Source organism: Somniosus microcephalus, chromosome 19 (assembly GCF_052327205.1).
Source record: "Somniosus microcephalus isolate GS21.2 chromosome 19, FLI_Smic_1.0, whole genome shotgun sequence".
Lineage (NCBI taxonomy): Eukaryota > Metazoa > Chordata > Chondrichthyes > Squaliformes > Somniosidae > Somniosus > Somniosus microcephalus.
This window is the reverse complement of record NC_141005.1, coordinates 22,555,401-22,575,052: the sequence shown is the minus strand read 5'-3', so window position 1 is coordinate 22,575,052 and position 19,652 is coordinate 22,555,401. Positions and strand designations below refer to the sequence as shown.

General features: G+C 47.8%; 1 protein-coding gene across 7 annotated transcripts in view; it reads right to left on the bottom strand.

The window, feature by feature from the left end:
• LOC147103625 (acyl-CoA dehydrogenase family member 10-like) overlaps positions 1-19,652 on the bottom strand; it is a 65,274-nt gene that overhangs the window by 17,129 nt on the left and 28,493 nt on the right. For 6 of the 7 annotated variants that reach the window (XM_085961371.1, XM_085961368.1, XM_085961374.1 and 3 more), the window contains exons 10-18: positions 18,833-18,983; positions 18,319-18,464; positions 15,412-15,585; positions 13,755-14,152; positions 10,642-10,782; positions 10,389-10,526; positions 8,291-8,381; positions 2,416-2,574; positions 861-1,033 (exon numbers count right to left, since the gene is read on the bottom strand). In XM_085961371.1, coding sequence (XP_085817497.1) covers positions 861-1,033; positions 2,416-2,574; positions 8,291-8,381; positions 10,389-10,526; positions 10,642-10,782; positions 13,755-14,152; positions 15,412-15,585; positions 18,319-18,464; positions 18,833-18,983 — 1,571 coding nt within the window. The remainder of the gene's footprint in view (positions 1-860; positions 1,034-2,415; positions 2,575-8,290; positions 8,382-10,388; positions 10,527-10,641; positions 10,783-13,754; positions 14,153-15,411; positions 15,586-18,318; positions 18,465-18,832; positions 18,984-19,652) is intronic. The other variant, XM_085961375.1, reaches the window with a different exon arrangement.

The window sequence follows — 19,652 nt, the reverse complement described above, 5'->3', positions numbered from 1 at the left end:
TGTCAGTGCTCATTCAGTGCTGGCAGCTTGCTAAAAGTATTCTCGCTGGTGCCACTGGGTATCGGCCCCGGTGAGCGGAATGGTCATGTGTCTCAGTTATACAGACATCTCTTCTATGTAGTCTCAGATCCCACATCAACACTTGCAAGCTGGAATTTCCTGACAGTCTCCTCAAATTAACCTTTGACTAGCGCATCGAGAAGTTCGTTCTCTAGCTTCCTCACTTCATTGATGATAGTGCCAATTTCCCCCTTCCTCTCTAGCTCAAGAACACCAAGGCCTATTGTAGTTCCTCCACTGCTGTCCTGGCTAAGAATCACTAACTCTAGGGATCAAACCTGGAACCTACCTGCTCTACCTGGCACAGGGCCAATTCCATTTATTCCAGTCTAAATCTTTGGTCACTGACTATTCTGCACCCATTAAGCTGTTCTCGGCTCCCAACAAGGCATCTCCTCAGCTTGTCACAAGGTGCTGTGATCAACCCTCCACTTCATCCCTTCTCCATGTACAGAAGTAGAAAAGGTAAAGTCACCATGTAAGGGACGAGAAAAATGAAAAAACACATGAGATTGAAGCCACATCCTACCCCATCACAACAGAGCAAATCAGAGAAAATTAAATTATTTCATTGATATAGCATTTTATATTGTCAAAACATCTCTGCACACAATGAGCCACTTTTGGAGTACAGGGCATTTACTCCCATACTAATAGCAACAAGCAATGTGGGTTTGCATGTAACAGTCATCAGTGAGGGGCGCTTTTAAACAGCCACCTTTGGCCTAGATCTGAATGGTGCATGATCCAGATTGTCTTAAAAGCAACGCCCACATCCCGTGAACGAATAAAAAACTCACCCGTTCCTTCATAAGTTGCAAAGCTCGATCTGCATAGCCAACGAGTCGCATGCAGTGGTGTATCCTTCCTGGTCCCAGCCTACCTTGGGCAATTTCAAAGCCTCGACCAGGCCCCAATAAAATGTTCTCTTTTGGCACTCGAACATTTTCAAATACAAGTTCTCCATGACCTCCTAAAGGAAAGGAACAAATGTGTTTTTATACCCGATCACAACTACAGCCATATCTCCCTCCTCTCAGCATTACAGCTGTACCATCATCTCCCTTCTCGCTCTCAGTCCAGACAGTTGCATCATTTCTACTTCTTCCCCACCCTTCCAACCAAGCCCAACAACTGGATCAGCCCTTCCTCCCCTCCTGTCCTGGCAGCTGGATAAACTCCCCATCTCTTCTCTTCAGACTAGTTACAGATAATTTATTCAGGTAGCTCTGCTATCCCATGGCACTAGTGAGTGGCCTCATTAGTTCTCGTCTGAGCCACCCAGCTTGCAGCATATGTTGATAAAATCATACAGCATAGAAGGAGGCCATTCGGCCCATTGTGCCTGTGCCAGCTCTTTGAAAGAGCTAGCCAATTAGTCCCACTCCCCTGCTCTTTCCCCATAGCCCTGCAATTTTTTCCTTTTCAAGTATTTATCCAATTGCCTTTTGAAAGTTACTATTGAATCTGCTTCCACCGCCCTTTCAGGCAGTGCATTCCAGATCATAACAACTCGCTGTGTAAAAAGAATTCTCCTCTGGCTTTTTTGCTGATTATCTTAAATTTGTGTCTTCTGGTTACTGACCCTCCTGCCAATGAAAACAGTTTCGCCCTATCTGCTCTAACAAAACCCCATATATTGCTCAGGGTGCCAGCTGAAATGCTTTACAGTAAATGACTGCTTCATCTATAAGAGAAGACAAATTCTTACAGGCATTCATCCTGTCCAAGAGTGAGACACCTACCATCTGGGCACAGCACAACAGTGACAGGAAACCCGTGGTTCCTTTATTCCCATTGCCAGATAAAGGGAACTGCGCAGAGACAGCAATCTTGGAGGCATTTAAGTTTTGTGAATTTTAGGCTCATCAAGGTGATGGACATCACTGCTTGGAAGTGGAACAGTTTCCCATTTCAAGCACCCAGTGTCAGCAACAAGCACTCTCAGATCAAAAACAACAGAGTTAGGTAGAGAATAAAGTCCCCTCCACTTTGTTCCAACCTCAGAAAACCACCTCTTCTGAATCAATGTGGCACTTTCACACCAGCCAGCCTGTAGTTTCCCTGAATGAGACTGCAATTTCACATCACATTAGGGGCAGTTTAGTGAGTTGAGACTAAATAAACTTACTTGATGGAGTCCTTACAGCCAACGGACAAAGAGAATTTCTAACACTGCTTCAGCCGAGATATCCACTATACCAGAACCAACTGCGTCATCTTGGGCACCTTCCAAATGTAACCTTTTTCCAGGGTTATTTCCAAACACATACCCTGCTCACCTACACAGGTCCCTCAATTGTACAATGCACTTTCACCTCACTCAGGTGGTCCTCCAATAATCGCCTGCCTCACCTGGGGGGTCTTCCATCCCGTAAACAGATAGGGGTCGGACAACCTTAACCCCTGGCGTATCCATAGAAACCAGAATCATGGACTGCTGTCTGTGTCGATGAGCCTGTGGATCAGTCTTTCCCATAAACACACAGAGTTTGCAGCGGGGATCCATTGCGCCTGTCAAGATACACAAAGGATCAACAGCTACGATCACACCCAAGACCAGAGAATCACGGGTGGTTGTCATGCTGCCAGAGATAGAATCATGTAACACAGTGATCACACTGCTCATATTAATTCAGTTATAACACACTGATAATTTTCTCCCTAGTTCTGGTCACCATACCACAAAAATACAAAGTGAGCTACAAGGAAAGATCAGAAAAGCTCAAGCTTAAGCTCTATAGCCAAGGAAGAAGCCATTTAAAGAGGTCCTGAGGAACATCAATGAGTATTACATAGTGTAGAGACAAGGGCCTCGAAATTCAGTTGGCTGCGCCAGCCGTTAGCGCCTTAGGAGGAGTAGATGTCGGGCGCTAGGCGGGTAGCGCCCGGGCGCAGCGCGAACTGCGCCTCGCCCCAACTTCACTAGAGATTTAGCGCCGGCGCAAAGTCTTTGCGTGTGCTCAGCTGCGCGCGCAGATCATGACGTCATTTCCTCGTGCAACGCCCTTTGTGCGCCCCCAACCGGAACTTCAGTCACGCCGCCCCATTGTGCGCCTGGCGCCCCTAGCGACTGTTAAGTGGAACGGTGCTCAGCCAATGCGGGGCATGGGGGGCGCAAATTAAAGGGCACTCATCCTGCAATATAAAAGGCTGCCATTTTGCAGCACACCTTCTTGCGAAACGGATCTTTGGAGAGAGACCAAGGTAGATAGCTTTCTGCTTTGGCCCAACACTCGGACAGGTACTTCTGGCTTCAGGCCACAGCTTTCAAAAAGTTATTGCCTTCATTGACATCTCACTGTTTGCCAGCATATTATGGGGGCTGCAATGGGTGTCAACGCTGGCTTTCTCAATTACATCCAAAGGGCTCACAGACGCCGTGAGAGAGTGGCAGCCCTGGTTAGACGGAGAGGGGGCAACAGGCGTCGGCAAAGGAGGCCTTACCCACCCAGGGTATACCGCCAGCAGTTCTCCTATCTCAACATGTCTGAGGAGCAGTGTGTTCGGAGGCTGCGATTCAGAAGGGAGGTGGTCACAGAGATCTGCCAGCTGCTTGCCGTTGATCTGCAGCCACAGCTGAGGAGCAGGACGTCTCTGTCGGTGGCAGTGAAGGTGACGGTAGCTCTCAACTTTTATGCCACCGGCTCCTTCCAATCCGCTACTGGGGACATTGCCAACATCTCCCAGTTCGCCGTGCATTGCTGCATCCGCCAGGTGACCAATGCCCTTTTCAAAAGGAGACGTCAGTTCATCTCCTTCTCCATGGCCCTTGACAAGCAGCAACAGCGTGCAATGGGCTTTGCAGCATTCGCGGGCTTCCCCATGGTGCAGGGCGCCATTGACTGCACGCATGTGGCTTTGCGGGCACCTCTGGAGAATGCCGAGGATTACCGCAACCGGAAGGGCTACCATTCGCTGAACGTACAGCTGGTGTGTGACCACAGGCAGCTCATCCTAGCTGTCAATGCCCGATTTCCAGGCAGCAGCCACGATGCCTTCATCCTGCGACAGACTTCTGTGGCAGACATGTTCCAGGCACAGCCTCGCCCACGAGGATGGCTTATCGGGGACAAAGGCTATCCTTTGTGTACCTGGCTGATGACCCCGCTCCGTGCGCCCAGCACCCCTGCTGAAGAGCGATACAACGAGAGCCATCAAGCGACCAGGAACATCATCGAACAAACAATCGGCGTCCTGAAGCAACGGTTCCGCTGTCTCGATCGTTCCGGTGGAGCCCTGCAGTATTCTCCGGAGCGAGTCTCCCATTTCGTGGTCGTTTGCTGCATGCTGCACAACCTGGCTATCCGCAGGACTCAGCCACTGCCACCACAGATTGGAGGACCACCTCAGGAGGAGGAGCAGGAGGAGGAGGAGGAGGACCAGCACAGGAGGGAGGCACAAAGTGCAAGGGCCGCCCGTCGCCGGCTTATTGAACGTCGGTTCTAGGCCCCCTCTCAGGGACTGGCTTGTGCCAATGTCAGCAGATGAATGTAGCCGCTCCACAAGCCCTCAGCCGAGCAGGGCAACCAGGACTTAACCAAAAAACCATGCACACTGCAATTTAACAACAAAAATTTATTGAAAACCTCTGCCCTTCCCACATTACATGCTCATGTGGAGAAGCCCCCTCCAAAAACACAAAACTACCAGTCTCGGCCTTACAAAAAGAAAGACACCAGTCTCGGCCTTACACAAATAAAGATAGACACCAGTCTCAGCCTTACACAAATAAAGATAGACACCAGTCTCGGCCTTACACAAAAACACTGCACCAGTGTCGGCCTTCCAACAAGCACCAGGCATTTGTGCATACCTCTACTTTTTGCCCTGCGAGGGCGATGCCTTGCGCATCCTTGGCTGGCCCCTGCCCGCCCTGCTGCTCCTCAATGGGAGCCCAGTGGCTGCAGCAAGGCTGGGGGAAGGCTGCTGAGGGGCAGATGGCGAGACGGCAGATGCCCTTGGGGGTCGGCCTGCACCAGCTCTGGCCTTGGAGTGGCCGGCTGCTGACTGCTCCAACTCTGGCTGGGCGGCAGCAGTGTGTCCAGCAGCTCCTGGCAGCTGCAGTGGCGGAGTGGCAGTGTCGGCTGCAGGAATGGTGGCAACCTGGCAGATCGCAGGTGCTCGCTGGTCGCCTGACACATTGGCACTCGCACGGGCCAGCACTGCAGCATGCGCAGCAAACAGCTGAAGGACAGACTGCTGGGCTGCTGCTGCGCGGCGAGTGCCCTGGCGATGCCTGGCTGATCCAGCGAGGGTGGCAGCAGTTAGTGCCCGTGTGGCCCTGGTCTGTGTCCGCATCACACCAGCCAGTGAATGGACGGCACGACTGAGCACTTGGCTAGAAGCCGACTGTGCTGCCGCGAAGTCCTGCAGACTCCTGGCCTGTGCTGCCGCGATGTCCTGCAGACTGCTGGCCTGTGCTGCATTGATGTCCTGCAGACTCCTGGCCTGTGCTGCATTGAACTGTTCCAGACTCCTGGCCTGTGCTGCACTGAATTGTTGCAGACTCCTGGCCTGTGCTGACCCGAATTCCTGCACACTCCTTGCCAGTGACTCTATGGAGTCAGGCATCCTTCCCACTGCAGCCATGAGCTCAGTGTGCCTGCGCTCAGCCTGGACGGCCATTTCCTCTAGGAGGCGCACCTCCTCTGCGCTGACCGTCGCAGGACTGGAGGCCGCACTCACCCTCTGGGGAGAAGTCCGCCGAGCTTCCCCACCCCTCCCGCGTTGCTGCAGGCCGCTGGGCCCCGGAGCTTCACTCTCCTCCGACCCTTCCCCCCGGCTCCCCTCCAGGGAAGACGTGTCCCCTACATCGCCATGGGCTGGCACGGCTCAGTGTGGCACTGATGGGCCGGCTTCCTCTTCCTCCTCCTCGTCTTCCGAAGGGCTGACAGTGGCAGCTTGAGCGCCCGCCTCCTCACCTGGCGATTCACCATCTGAAAGCAGGAAGGCACAAGAGTAGCTTTAGAGTGAGGACAGGGCGGCAGCGAGGGAGGCATGAGTGGTGCCATTCACCGCATTGGTCGGACAGTGGCAAAGGATGCTGATCTGATGCGCAAGTGGAACGAGAGAGGTCCAAAAGGTGATGCCCTTACCATTGGTGCCCAGAACAGGGTCGGCATCTCCAGTGGCGACGGGGCCAATCAGCCGGCCTCCCATAATGCGGTCCACACGCTGGTCGAGGTCGGAGAGCTCTTTGAGGTCAGGACGGCCTCCCCCGGTCTCAGTTTGGTTGCGCCGGTTGTGCGCAACCTTGGCCTGCAAGAGAAAGGACGGCCTCTAAGTACAGTGTGTAGCCCTGATCTTGTCTGCACTGCCTCCCATGGTCGAATAGCTTGGACAGTGTGTAGCCCTGATCTTGTCTGCACTGCCTCCCATGGTCGAATAGCTTGGATAGTGTGTAGCCCTGATCTTGTCTGCACTGCCTCCCATGGTCGAATAGCTTGGACAGTGTGTAGCCCTGATCTTGTCTGCACTGCCTCCCATGGTCGAATAGCTTGGACAGTGTGTAGCCCTGATCTTGTCTGCAATGCCTCCCATGGTCGAATAGCTTGGACAGTGTGTAGCCCTGGTCTTGTCTGCAATGCCTCCCATGGTCGAATAGCTTGGACAGTGTGTAAAGTGCTGAATGTGCAATTGATTTTCATGCCAGGCCCATAGCTGCTGGATGAGGGCTGGCCATTAGGGCTTTCAGGTCCCTTTGCCCATAATGTGAGGTGCACATGCAAGGATGAGGAGGACACTGGAAAGGGTACTCACCCTGACAATCCGAGTGAGGTCGTTGAACTTCTTCCGGCATTGTACAGGAGTCCTGGCAACCACGCTGTTGGAAGACACCCTGTTGGACACCTCCCTCCAGGCTTTCCGGTAGGCGCTGGGCAGCAGCCTCTTGCCACCTTCTGGGTACAAAACATGGCGCCTGCGCTCCACTCCGCCAACCAGCAGCCTCAGGTCACTGTCACTGAAGCGCTGCGCTCTCTCCCTGGCCTTCTCCATAGTCCTGGGCGTTGTACAGGTGAAGCTGAAGTGGTCAGGCCTAGGTTGAGGGCTTCAGTGTGCAGGGCGTGGCAGGCAAACAAATACACCCTCCCCCTTTAAGAGATGACCGGCGCCAGAGTGTCTGCCGTCAATCAAGAACTCGCCGCACCTGCGCTGCGCCCGGCCTCGGGGCTATCGCTCAGCACCGCCAGCTTAGCGCCTAAAGATAGTCGTGCATCGCCTGTTTTTGCGCAGCAGCAACCTCTTGGGGCGATGCGACTGAATATCGGCGAAGGGGGCGCGACTTTGCGCCGGGCGCAAACTTTAGCGGCCGCCCGACTTTACCGCCCCAAAAGTGGCTATACTGAATTTCTAGGCCAAGGTATCCTAGGATATTACTTTCTAAGCCAGGAGAGTAGCAAAATATTTTTTTTAAGTGAAAAGTAAATTTAAAACAGATATTAAGAACTTATTTATTCAAAGAGTAATAAATCTGTTATTCAGGGTGGTAGAGGCAAAAACAGAAATTCAAGCCACAGCTGAATGCTATAATGGGAGGTCTACAGTACTAAATGGATAAGCATAATGGACGGAATAATCTTTTTTGACTTTTCTTATGTAACTCCGAAATATTTCTATTATATCGTCCTGTGACTTATGCAGCACTATTATTCTATATTAGTATTACTGGTAATTTTTTTTAGCTCTTTTTAAACCTTTTATTTCAGTTCTCATTCTTCATAAATGAATTGGTCAGATCACGAATAGTGCGCTCAATTTTGGCTACCAAAGAAAGGCTACTTAAGAAAGGGTGCAGAGAAGAGCAGCGAGATTGATACCAAGTGTGAAGTTGATGAGCTATGAGGAAAGGGGAGAAGTTTTAACTTAAGTAGGTGGTTAAAGCAGCCCTCAAAGTGTGTATAATATGATGTAGTATAGATAGGGTAAACCCAAACAGATGCTTCAAAGTAAGTCAAGGAAGTAAATAAGTGGAAATGCGTGAAATCAGGATAATTCAGGAAACACATCTATAGTGAGAACTAAATATGCAAAACATTTGGATTAATCAAAATACTATTAGATGTCACAATGGGTAGTGGAGGATGGGCGAAATGGCCTTTTATCATCCCAACTTTTGTTTTATTTTCAAATCCAGATCCAAGAAATAAATAGACAGTGTACTAACCCAGCCCATCCTCTCGTTATTCTCACTCAATCATGTTGTGCATTTTTCCTTGGTCACTCTTACCCGATGTCCACCATTTGTGGCCATTGAGGATATAAATGTCCCCCTCCTCAACGATTGAGGCTTCAATGTTCGTAGCATCTGAACAGGCAACCTGCGCGTTACAAGAAGAACAAGGCAATATGGATTAATCGGAAACCTCTGAACGTTACAGTCACCTGTAACTTTTCAAAGTGACTACCTTCTCGTATCAGAATCTACAAGATTAGCAGCAGTTGAAACTTTACCAATGCCAAAAAGCCTGAATACCAGTATGTTAAAAATAAAGAAAATTCCCCCTCCCCTAAAGGTGCGGATTCTCTCTGGGATATGGTTCCACGGACACCAGCATTCAGAGTCAAGTGGTCATTCTTCATGCGGAGCCTTGACAGGGAGTGTTAGCCAAGCCATATTCTTTCCTCACCCGATGTCCAGACATGCACTTGCCAGCAAGGGTCAATGGATACTGATTAGGAGTGGAGACCCAGGCTAGTTTTTCCCCTCACCTTTACCCACAGAGGCCAATTGTAGTGTCCTTACTGCTGACAGCAGCTAACTTTGCACAAGTCGGAGACTGAGGTTCCCATCTGTACAGCTCAGTTCTATAGCAAGCAGTGCACTTACCAAATGGGCCAAAAAGGGAATCCTAGGACATTAGTAATACGGTGACAAGGTGTCGCTGGGATGCAGATGATAGGTTCTGCTTAATTGGCTATACACGTGCCTCTAGTAAGGTTGATAACAAAAGAACTCCAAGTAGTACATTGGTAGTTAACCCACAACTAAATCGCATGTGTAAAATAAAATCGTTTTCTAATTGTATATCAGCCAGCACAACAACACTGTGCAGCTGGTATCATGGTTAGAAATGTCAGAAATCGGATTCCAGTGGTCACTGAGATCACAAAAAAACCTGGAGAAATTGAACTGGATGACCAAAGAGTAAGTCATAGGATTCCCACAGCCCAACACGTTCCAATAACCCTGGTCTAGTAAGTGACAGGTAATTCTGTAACTAAACTATGTACAAGGGAGAGAGTTTCCCATGGAATATCAGGGAATTCCACAGGCGGGAAAAACATAATTGCTGCTATTCTACTTTAAATTGGTGCAGGTTGTTGTGGTGCAGTTGCAGAGCTTTTCAGCAGTAACTGTTGTGGTTCTGCTCTGTACCTTGTGGAGGATTGACAGACAGGCCATAAACCGCTACAGCCAATCTGTAGATTAAATGCAGGATAGGAAAATGCCATTAATGTTTAAATCTCTTTAACCATCCCAACAAGCAATCCTCTGTTGGAAATGGCTAATTGTGAATAATCGGTGTGCGATTTAATTAATTACAGTACCAAATTATACTTTGTTTTTTGAACTGGCCCATTTTTCGGAGTAGGATTTAGATAATTCTACCAACAGCTACTATGAAGGGCTACTACTCCTTTGCAAGCAGAGGCAGCCAAAGGAAGCAAGTTATTTGTAGATTTACTGTCGGGTGTATAAACCTCCTGCCTAGTCACATTGTTGCACTATTAAAGTGGAGATAAATATTAATCTTGTGTCCAAAATTACATTGAATTAATTCACACATTACAACAGTGACTCCACTTCAAAAGTACTTCATTGGCTGTAAAGCGCTTTGGGATGTCCGGTGGTCATGAAAGGCGCTATAGAAATGCAAGTGTTTTTCTTTCATATGACAGCCATCTGATAGTGCCTCAGGTGTTGAAGCCATCTCCTAGCATTGCCATCAGCTAAGTATGCATTTTGAACTCCAATACACAAGGGCCAGAGTTGTTCATCATCTGAATGCATTATCCAATGGGAAGGCTCATGTAGTGGATTCTTCAGGCCTTCAAGATGCCTCAGCAGCTGTCAAGGTTAACTCTCCTGGGAATCTGTGCTCAATACCTTTGTATCCGGCTGCACTCTTGTTGTAGGCAACTTTAAATATGCAGAAGGCAGAGGTCAGGTCCCCAGGAACACGCAATGGCAATTTATCGGTCAATATAATGTCTTATTGAAATGGGTTTCCTCCAAAGTAAAACATAATTCTGACTGTTTTAGGTTTTAACTGGAGGAGGAGCAGTTGGTGGGGCAGCAACAAAGGTCAGAATATCTGTCATACCTGGGGCTCAGTCATGGCAAAACAGGACCTGATTTTCCCTTCCAACAATGGCAGAAGCCACTGCTCCTTCTGTGCTTCAGTCCCATATTTCACCAGCACCTCCATGTTTCCTGTATCTGGTGCAGAACAGTTAAAAGCCTGTAAAACAGAGAATTCGGAATGACAAAAAAAAAGTACAGTACACTCATTAGGCCACGCTAAAAAAGCAAGTGGACTCTTCACAACAAAGGCTCACAAATAATTCTAGTAATACCTCAGGAGCATGCAGAGACCTCCCCATAACCTCACACAGGTGAGCATATTCCAGATTCGTCAGTCCGGCTCCATACTTAATCTCAGGATCAGTTTCCAATGGTAAAAATAGGTTCCAGAGACCATCCGCTTTAGCTTCATTCTGAAAATGCAAAAAGTAATCCTTTCACGACTGGTTATTAGTCACTACTATCTGCAAAGAATATTTTCTAGTCATTCCTGTCCAAACTCAGTCATCTCCCACCACATACAACTATGAAGCACCAGTCCTCAGAACAAAAACTCACATCGGCCATCAAGCTGGAGGTAGAATGACTTTGTAGAGCTCTGTTGGGAATGTCTAACCCAGGCAGCTTCTAGTTATTTTTGAATCCTGAGTCAGAGAGTGTACATATTAATTTAAAAGTACCCACCCTAATGAGGTAATGTTAAAAGGTAAAATAATCATCTCGTTTCATAACATTGCCCGACTCCCCCCCACACTGCATAAAACACACAGGCTTGATGTCTCCAATTCCCTACTCACCTCCACTGTACATAAACCCCAATTCCAAAACGGTGCCATCACATTCTGTCATGCTCATCTATCACCCCTATCCTTACTGACCTCCACCAGCTTCTCATCCCCAATATACTGACTTCAAAAACCTCATCCTTGTTTACAAATCCTTTCACAGTTTTGCTCCACTCTACCTCTGCAACCATTTCCTGCCCTAAGTACCAGTCCACACCTTCTAACTCTGGCCTGCTCTGCAATCTTGCCTCGCCCCATCACCATCAATGGCAGAGCTTTCAGCCATCGCGACCCTGCATCTGAACTCTCTCCCTAAACCCCCTCCACCTTGCTACATCTCCTCCCACCTTCAAAAGTCTCCTCAAATCTCTCGCTTCAACGAAGCTCTGTGTCACCTTTCTTAATTCTTCTATCTCGATATTCATGCTCTCTCCTCTTTTTTGAAGAACCTCGGGATGTTTAGGTACTCTAAAGAGGCTATACAAGCTCAAGTAAGAGAGATTTGTATTACAATCTTTTTCTTTCCCCGATTCTTTTTAGGTCTCCACACAGCAATGAGCCAATCTATCAATGTCCACGGTGAGTGAACAGCTCCATCGAGCGGCATCCCAGCCTGGTGTGGAGTGCCGCCATGTAATAGGCTGTATGCATGTTACAGATCAGCCCAGATTCCAATCTACAGAATGCTCCGTCAGGCTGCCTGGTGATAGATCGCACTGCTGATACAAATGGAGCAGCTTCCAGCTGTGTGTGGGAATGGAAAGGGAAATTAAAATAGGTGTCAATTATTCCTTAAGATTTTATTTTTCAAAATAGCTTCAAGTATTTTAAAGCTAAAGTTCTCCCTCTCTCCAACACTTGCATTCTCCGTTACCTCAGAGGGGGTGATTTTGCCAATGGGGAGCTTTTGGAGGCGGGTCTCCCACTTGTCGGGTTTCAGTCCCGCCTCCATCAACTTCTGGCCAACCCACGCTATTTTCCCTTGATTGACCTTTAGCAGACCAATTAAGGGAAAGACGGTTGCAGAGAACGTCAACGTATGACGTTTCATCTGTCAAAAGACCTCATCAAACCTCTTTCTTTCGCAGAAATGAGATGGTTGTTGCACTGGAGAATGCAACGGCCATCTGTCATCTCTACCGCGGAGGTGCGAGACTCTCCGCATACACACCGACTGAAGCCTGCAGAAAGAAACAAAGGTAAGTACACTTTTTCTAACACTTTCCACTCACCTCACATACTCACCTCTCCACACTTGCACCCATCACTTACCTTCAGAGCGCACTTTTGCATCCCTCCGACCCCTGCAGACCCACTACTCGCCTTGGTGACCCTGGCGGGGTTCGAAGCCTTCGGGAAGCCCACACTTGTGTGGGCAAAATGGTGATAAGCCTATTTTCTGCCTGTTAACTACCTGTTAACAGGTAGTTAAGTGGCTGTAATCTTTTCCCGCCTCCAAGGAGACGGGACCCGGCGCGGGACGGCTACCCGCCTCCTGGCAAGATGGCATGGGGGCGGGTTGGACATACGCCCCCAAATTCTGCCATTTTCCCGGCAGTACCGCCTCCCCAGGGCTGGCAAGATCGCGCCCAGAGTCTGTAACCCAAAATATCACTTTTTTTCTTAAGCCTCTTCCTCTTCTACCCCGGGGACTGCTGAATAATTGCCTCTTTCTTAAAAATTGGTCTAGGCCAGGCCTCTGGAACCAAATTATTTCAGAATGTGGACATTTTGGTGTGGCATTGCATGCCAGAACATTATGGGGGAAAAATTTGGTTGGTTAGCTTCTCCCGTTAGCGCTTCCGGGGGGCGTTAATGGGGCGCTAGCAACTTAGCGCCCGAGCGCGGCGATTTTAGCACCGCTCCTGAAATTGACCAGTCGTTTTGCGGCGGCACTAAACACTACCGCCACGATCTCCTGTGCCCGCAGGTCGTGACGTCAGTCAAGCGTACAACGCCCCGGACCGGATATTGAGTCGCGCCCCCTGCCTTAGCGCTTGCCGCTAGCAACAACAGGTAGAGGGGAACGTTTTCAAGTCAGGAAGGGGCTGGGGGAGCGCTATTTAAAGGCGGGCGCTTCCTGCCTTTTCTTGTCGGCAAAATTTTTGGTTTTAACGCTGTCCTAAGGAGTTTTGGCCTCAGCACCACTCTTGAGGTTCCTAAGCGCCGAGCACTTTCCCTGGGCCTATCCATTAGTGCTTCCAACACAATAGCTTTAGAGGTCTCTCCAGACCGAGATTCAAGGCTGCAATGAGCAGGGTGTGGCTGGCCAGCAAGATGGCCCCTCCCCTTTAAGAACTGGATGGCACCAGTCTGTCTGGCTTCCATGGTAATTGGCATCGCCTGAGCTTCGGTAGCGCCTCGCTCCCTGACATTTGTGCCTTGAGAGGTGTGTAGCGCCTGATTTAGCACTCAAATCACCTCCAGGAGCGATAAGAGGCGAATTTTGCAGTCGGAGGCGATAATTAGTGCTGGGCGCTAAAGTTTGCGCCCGGCCGATATTAGCGCCCAAAAATGGGCGATACCGAATTCCCCCCCCCCGTGTCTCAGTAGGGATCGATGAAATGCAAGTACGCCTGACATACCCTTCACAAACATACCTTCAGTTCCTCTATTCTAGGATTTGGGATCCATCGATTTTCAGCCCTCTGGTGGTCCATAAGTTCCTGCTCCAGGGGATAGGCATGTTTGTCCATGAACACAGTCAGTTTGTGGTACAACTCTTGCACTCGGGCAGGCAGCCCCTCAGGTGAGACAATCAAATGTCCTTTAGGAACTGACACCAAATGTCTGGAGTGGTTAACATCAAGTGACGAGGCAGATAAAAAGCCTGCTGCTGATGTCCTCTGTCTGTTCCACGTAGAGTACTTTCTCAATGGAGGACCTGGATTTCCAGTAGGAATTGATTTGAAGATTCGGAATCCTTCCCTTACAGCAAACACCCATGCCAGGTCAGCCATTTTCTCAGCAAGTTTCCCAGCTGTTGAACTTGCCTGTCCTAAACAAAACATTAAAAAGAGAAAAATGAGACCATGGCAATATGTACATAGAATCACAGAAACTTACAGCACAGAAAGAGGCCGTGCCCATGCTGACTCTTTGAACGAGCAGTCATGCTTCGTCCCACACCCCCGCTTTTTATCCGTAACCCTGTAAGTTCCTCATCTTCAAGTACCTGTCCAACTACTTTTTAAAATTATAACAGACTGCACGACCCATCCCATTCAAAAGTCCACACATGCGGGTTTTTTCAATTTAACAGCCGGCTCACTGGCTGCGCGGGACCCTTGGAGCGCGGCGCAGCTTAAAGGGAACATTGGTTACAACTAAAACATTTAATAAGTACTGTATTCCATTATGTTGACAAAGTATGCTGAAGACATTTAGGAACTCTGCTTCTCTCCACAGATGCTGCCTGACCTGCTGAGTTGCTCCAGCATTTTCTGTTTTTATTTCAGATTTCCAGCATCTGCAGTATTTTCTGTTTGTGTCAGGAAACTTTTCTTTACCCTGGTAGTCAGAAACCTTTAGTAGACGGTTCCTGGCTCATGCAGTGAGGGCAGATTCACTGCAAACCTTCAAAAAGGAGCTGGACAAGATCCTGGAAGAGACTGACATTTGCGTCATACAAAAGGTAGGTGGGACGTTGGGTAATGTGCCTCATGGTCACGGATATCTCCTGGAGCTCATTTTTAATCATCTTTGGGGTGTCGGAGAGAAATTTCCCCAAATTCCTTTCTTTCCCTGAATTGGCCTCGGGTTTTTTTATAATCTGTTTTTTTTTAGTCTCTCCTGGGAGATTAAATGGCTGCTGATGGTGGGGAATATTCAGGGTTGTGTTGCCTAGTTGCTACGTGGCTGAATGGGACAGACTCGATGGACCGGCTGGTCTTTTTTGTATGTGCACTTTCTAGCAGGTGTTATTAGCTAATGATCAGGTGTGGGAATCCTTGCTGTCTTTCCCCCTACTAGCCATTGAAGCCAATTGTGGCACCCTAGCTGAGAGCAACTAACCTGGAACTGTCCTGGCCTGTATGGCTCAGTACCGGTCTGTACTGATTAGTATTACAACATGTGGTACATTTACCTTTAAGCCATTGGTGATGCCTCAGTCACTCAGGAGTCTGTATTACTCCTCCAAAATCATCCCTACAGGACAAAGTCCAATAGTCCAGCCCTTCTGTGCTTGGTCACTAAAATGTCTGTGATATCCAGCCACTAAAAGACAGCACTCTGAGACATGGTCCAGACTCTCACCTTGAAGTGACCGCTTATAGACTCCCTGGAGTATGGCTGTGACTCGGAAAAAGGAGAAAGCCATATAGAAATTCCAATTTTCAACAGGATTCATCCCCATGTTGTCACAGTAAAGAGTCAGGTATTCCAAATCAGACGGGATTCCTAACTCCATCAAATCGCACTTACTCATCCCTATGGTAGAAAGGAAAGAGACATTATGTGGGTATACAATAAATTAGGATTAAATAACCACAAAGAGATGCACTGATGCGATTAAAGATAGATCTACAAAGAGATGACAAACTCATTTAAATGCAAGCTTAAGGAGGAAATAAAACATTGTGTCAGATGAGTCTTAGATGTATTTATATTAAATTGGGGATCCAACTACATAAACTCAAGCAACTGGTGCATTAGTCACTTTAGTCAGCCTGTTGAACAATTTATATCAAATGGGAACCTGACAGGATTGATATTTATATTATGGGAATCACAGAAAATAATGTTTAAAAATGGACTAAAACTAATTAAGTATCAAACTAATAAAATAAAAAGTTGCAGATTTACAGGTGGATTAACCTGCTGAGGTGTGAATTGACATTGTAATGGATTATAAAATCATATCAGACAGCTGCTGTGCAAGAGGCTGAATAACACGCTAGTTATAAATACTATGGGCTGGATTTTGTCAATGGGGAGCTTTTGGAGGCGGGACTCCCACTTGTTGGGTTTTAGTCCTGCCTCCATCGACTTGTGGCCAATCCACGCTATTTTCCCTTGATTGACCTTGTTAAGCCCGCCCAGCGGGCTCAGCAGGCCAATTAAGGGAAAGCCAGTTACAGGTGACGTCAGCAAGTGCCGTTTCATCTGTCAAGAGCTTTTGACAGATGAAATGTCATCGTTTGACAGCTCTGTGATGCTGTCAAACACTGACAGTCTGTCTTCTAAGTTGAGTCTTTACTCAAGACTCAATTAGAAAGCCTTCCAGACCAGAAAGCAGAATGCTGCAGCTTTTGACAGTTCAGCGGCCATTCTGCTTTCTGTGCCGGTGAGCTGAGGGACTCCCGAGACCTGAAGGGAGGAAGCCTGCAGGAAGAAGTAAAGGTAAGTAAAACTTATTAAAACACTTTACACACACCTCACACACGTACCTCTGCACACATGCACCCATTACTCACCTGCACACCGGAAATCTCGACCCCTCCGACCCCCGCAGACCCGACGGCCCGCCTCGCTGACCCTGGCGAGGTTCGGAGCCGTCGGGAAGCCCACACTTCAGGGCTCAAAATAGGGATTAGCCAAAAAACTGCCTGTTAACAGGCAGTTAATTGGCATTAATCCCCTTGCTGCCTCGAGGAGGTGGGACCCGGCGCGGGTCGGCTACCCGCCTCCTGGCAAGATGGCATGGAGGTGGGTTGGGCACCCGCCCCCAAATTCTGCCATTTTCCCGGCAGTCCCGCCTCCAAATCCGCCTCCCCAGGGCTGGCGAAATCCAGCCCTAAGCCTCAAAACTCCTATAATTGCTCCGCCCACTGCCAGCATCTGAAAGACCCCACCTCAGTGCTAATTCGAAGACATTGTGCATGTGGTCAGCAAGTATTTTTCACTAAGGTTACCTATATATATAACAATAAAACAGCTCCCAGTCTGCATAGTTGTGCCAATGCCAGCAACACTTTGTATTTGCCGTTAGCCTTTTTCACTACTAGTTCCTAGTCACCAAGTGCTAAGGATCAAATATTTTCCATCACTGATATAGATGTTTCCTTTCGCACCAATTATTAAAATGTTATTTTACTGGACATATCACGTTAGAGCACCAGCACGCAATGTTTGAATTGTAGGCCCAGGTTTGATCACCACCTCTCCACTGCGCTCAGCTGTATTTCCATGAGTACTGACAGGTGATATTTATATCGTGGTAATCATTATGTGCGAGTTTCAGTCGGCTACTGAACAGAGAACATCACAGCCGAGACTGATTCACATCAACACACTTTTCAGTAGGGATCTGAAGTGGGCACCCTGGATGACCTTCCCGCTCACTAACCTGGGGCATAGAGGCAAGTGTAGCTTCCCTGCCCTTCTCCCAGCTGAGATAAGGTAACTCAGCACAGATCAGAGATCGTCCTGGTGTTTGTGACTTTGAACCACTCTGGGCAATGCACTGAACTATTAATCCCTTGGGCAAATAAAGTATTACTGTATTTAAATTTTTTAAATCAGAAAACTGAAACAAAATAGGACAATAAAACACGAAGGGTCACAGACCTGAAACGTTAACTCTGTTTCTCGCTCCACAGATGCTGCCTGGCCTGCTGAGTGTTTCCAGCATTTTCTGTTATTACACAAAAACCCTATTGTGTCAGCTTGGCCCAGTGGTAGCACTATTGCCTTGGAGCAAGAAGGTCATGGTTCAAGCTTCACTTCAGAGATTTAAGCATATAACATAGGCTGGCACCTCAGTGCAGTCCTAAGAAAGTGTCGCGCTGTCGGAGATGCTGTCTCTTGGAGGAGACGTTAAACCTCTGTTTGCCTGCTCAAATGGATGTAAAAGATCTCATGGCACTATCTGAAGAAGAGCAAGTGAGTTACCCCAGTGTCTTGGTCACATTTATCCTCAATTAACATCTCCAAAAATAGATTAACTGAAAAAGACTTGGATTTATATAGCGCCTTTCACGACCATCGGACGTCCCAAAATGCTTTACAGCCAATGAAGTACTTTTGAAGTGTAGTCACTGTTGTAATGAAGGAAATGTTTCTCATTGTTATTTGTGGAACCCTGCTGTGTGCAACTTGGTTGCTGTGTTTTCCTATAAAACAAGTAATTACACTGTGGGAAAGGCGCCATATAAATGCAAGTTCTTTCTTTCAAAGAAACATTAAGGCCTCAGTGTGAGTAAACAGCTTAATCCACATTACCTTTCAAGAGGGGGAAGTCTGCTGGGAGATGGTGTGTCAAACAATTATACGCCACATCAGAGATGGGATCGCCCAGTGTGGACAATTCCCAGTCCAAAACCGCAAGCACCTCGGGCTTGTCAGGGTGGAAAACCAGATTGTCCAGTCTAAGGAGAGAGGGAGAGTACAGAAAGGAATGGGGGTAGGGAAGAGGAGATCGGGAGAGAGAATGGGGAGACAGAGGAGAGTGAGAGAAGAGAAAAAGAATGGTAAACTACAGTTTGATTTATAAAATTGATGTACGATGCTCACTACAGGTTAGATTCTTAATGATTTAGATTGGTACATTGGAGCTGTGGCGACAGGTTTGAGTGGGATGCACTGTGTCCCATGGTTTAAATCAAGTCTTCACAGCCAAATGAAATTTAAACCCTAATCGTAAAAATCATTCTCAATTGTTACCTCCAAAACTTGTGGATAAAATCTTATCCGATGAAACGATTATCAAAAGCACTTAAACAGTTATATTACATGCCTGAAGTCTCCGTGCACAACCGTGGTCTTTTCGTGCGCTGGGAGGTGTTCTGGAAGCCATTTTATGAGCTGCTCCATTGCTGGAATGACATGAGTCTCACTTGCTCGGTACTGCTTGGTCCATGTGCGGACCTGACGCTCGATGTAATGGCCTAAGAGTAAATACTATTAAGACAGATCAGCACAATACCAGGAGTTGCACGAGAAATGAGAACAAGGGGGATCAAACCCTTGGAAGAAACAAAAGAGATTAAGCCGACACTCTATTGTCGACTTTTGTGGATACGAATCTCCAATTTTTTTCCCAGGTACATCATTTGGTTTCTGTGCCAGATTTCCCACAATAGTTTTGTGGATAAATGGACTGCTCACTGTGGTACAGAGCCACATAGATCAGAAGCTCCCTGGTTTCATTCCTGGTCTGTGCTGAATCAGCTGATCTCAACCAGGACAGTATTTGGTGTCCTTGGCTAGAAGAAAACAAAATCAGCCAGTCGGATGCTCGCTCCAACACACACTTAATAAGAAGCACTGATTAAGAGTTGTGCAAACATCTTCTAAGGGCAGCAGCGGTGACAGAATACTATTGGTTTTCCAACAAACTGGAGTCACAGAAGAATAGGGCGCAAGCTCAATCCTGTGATTCGCCAGGTCAAAAGATCTGGTTCTCAACTTGCATGACAGAAGCGCCATGGGTAAAAAGGGAATAAAAACTAAAGAGGGTGATGAATTATCCAACATTTGTAAAAAAAAAATGATCCCTAGGAATAAGAATTTATTTTTTATCTAACCAATAACTAGCAGGAGCAAATATATGCAAA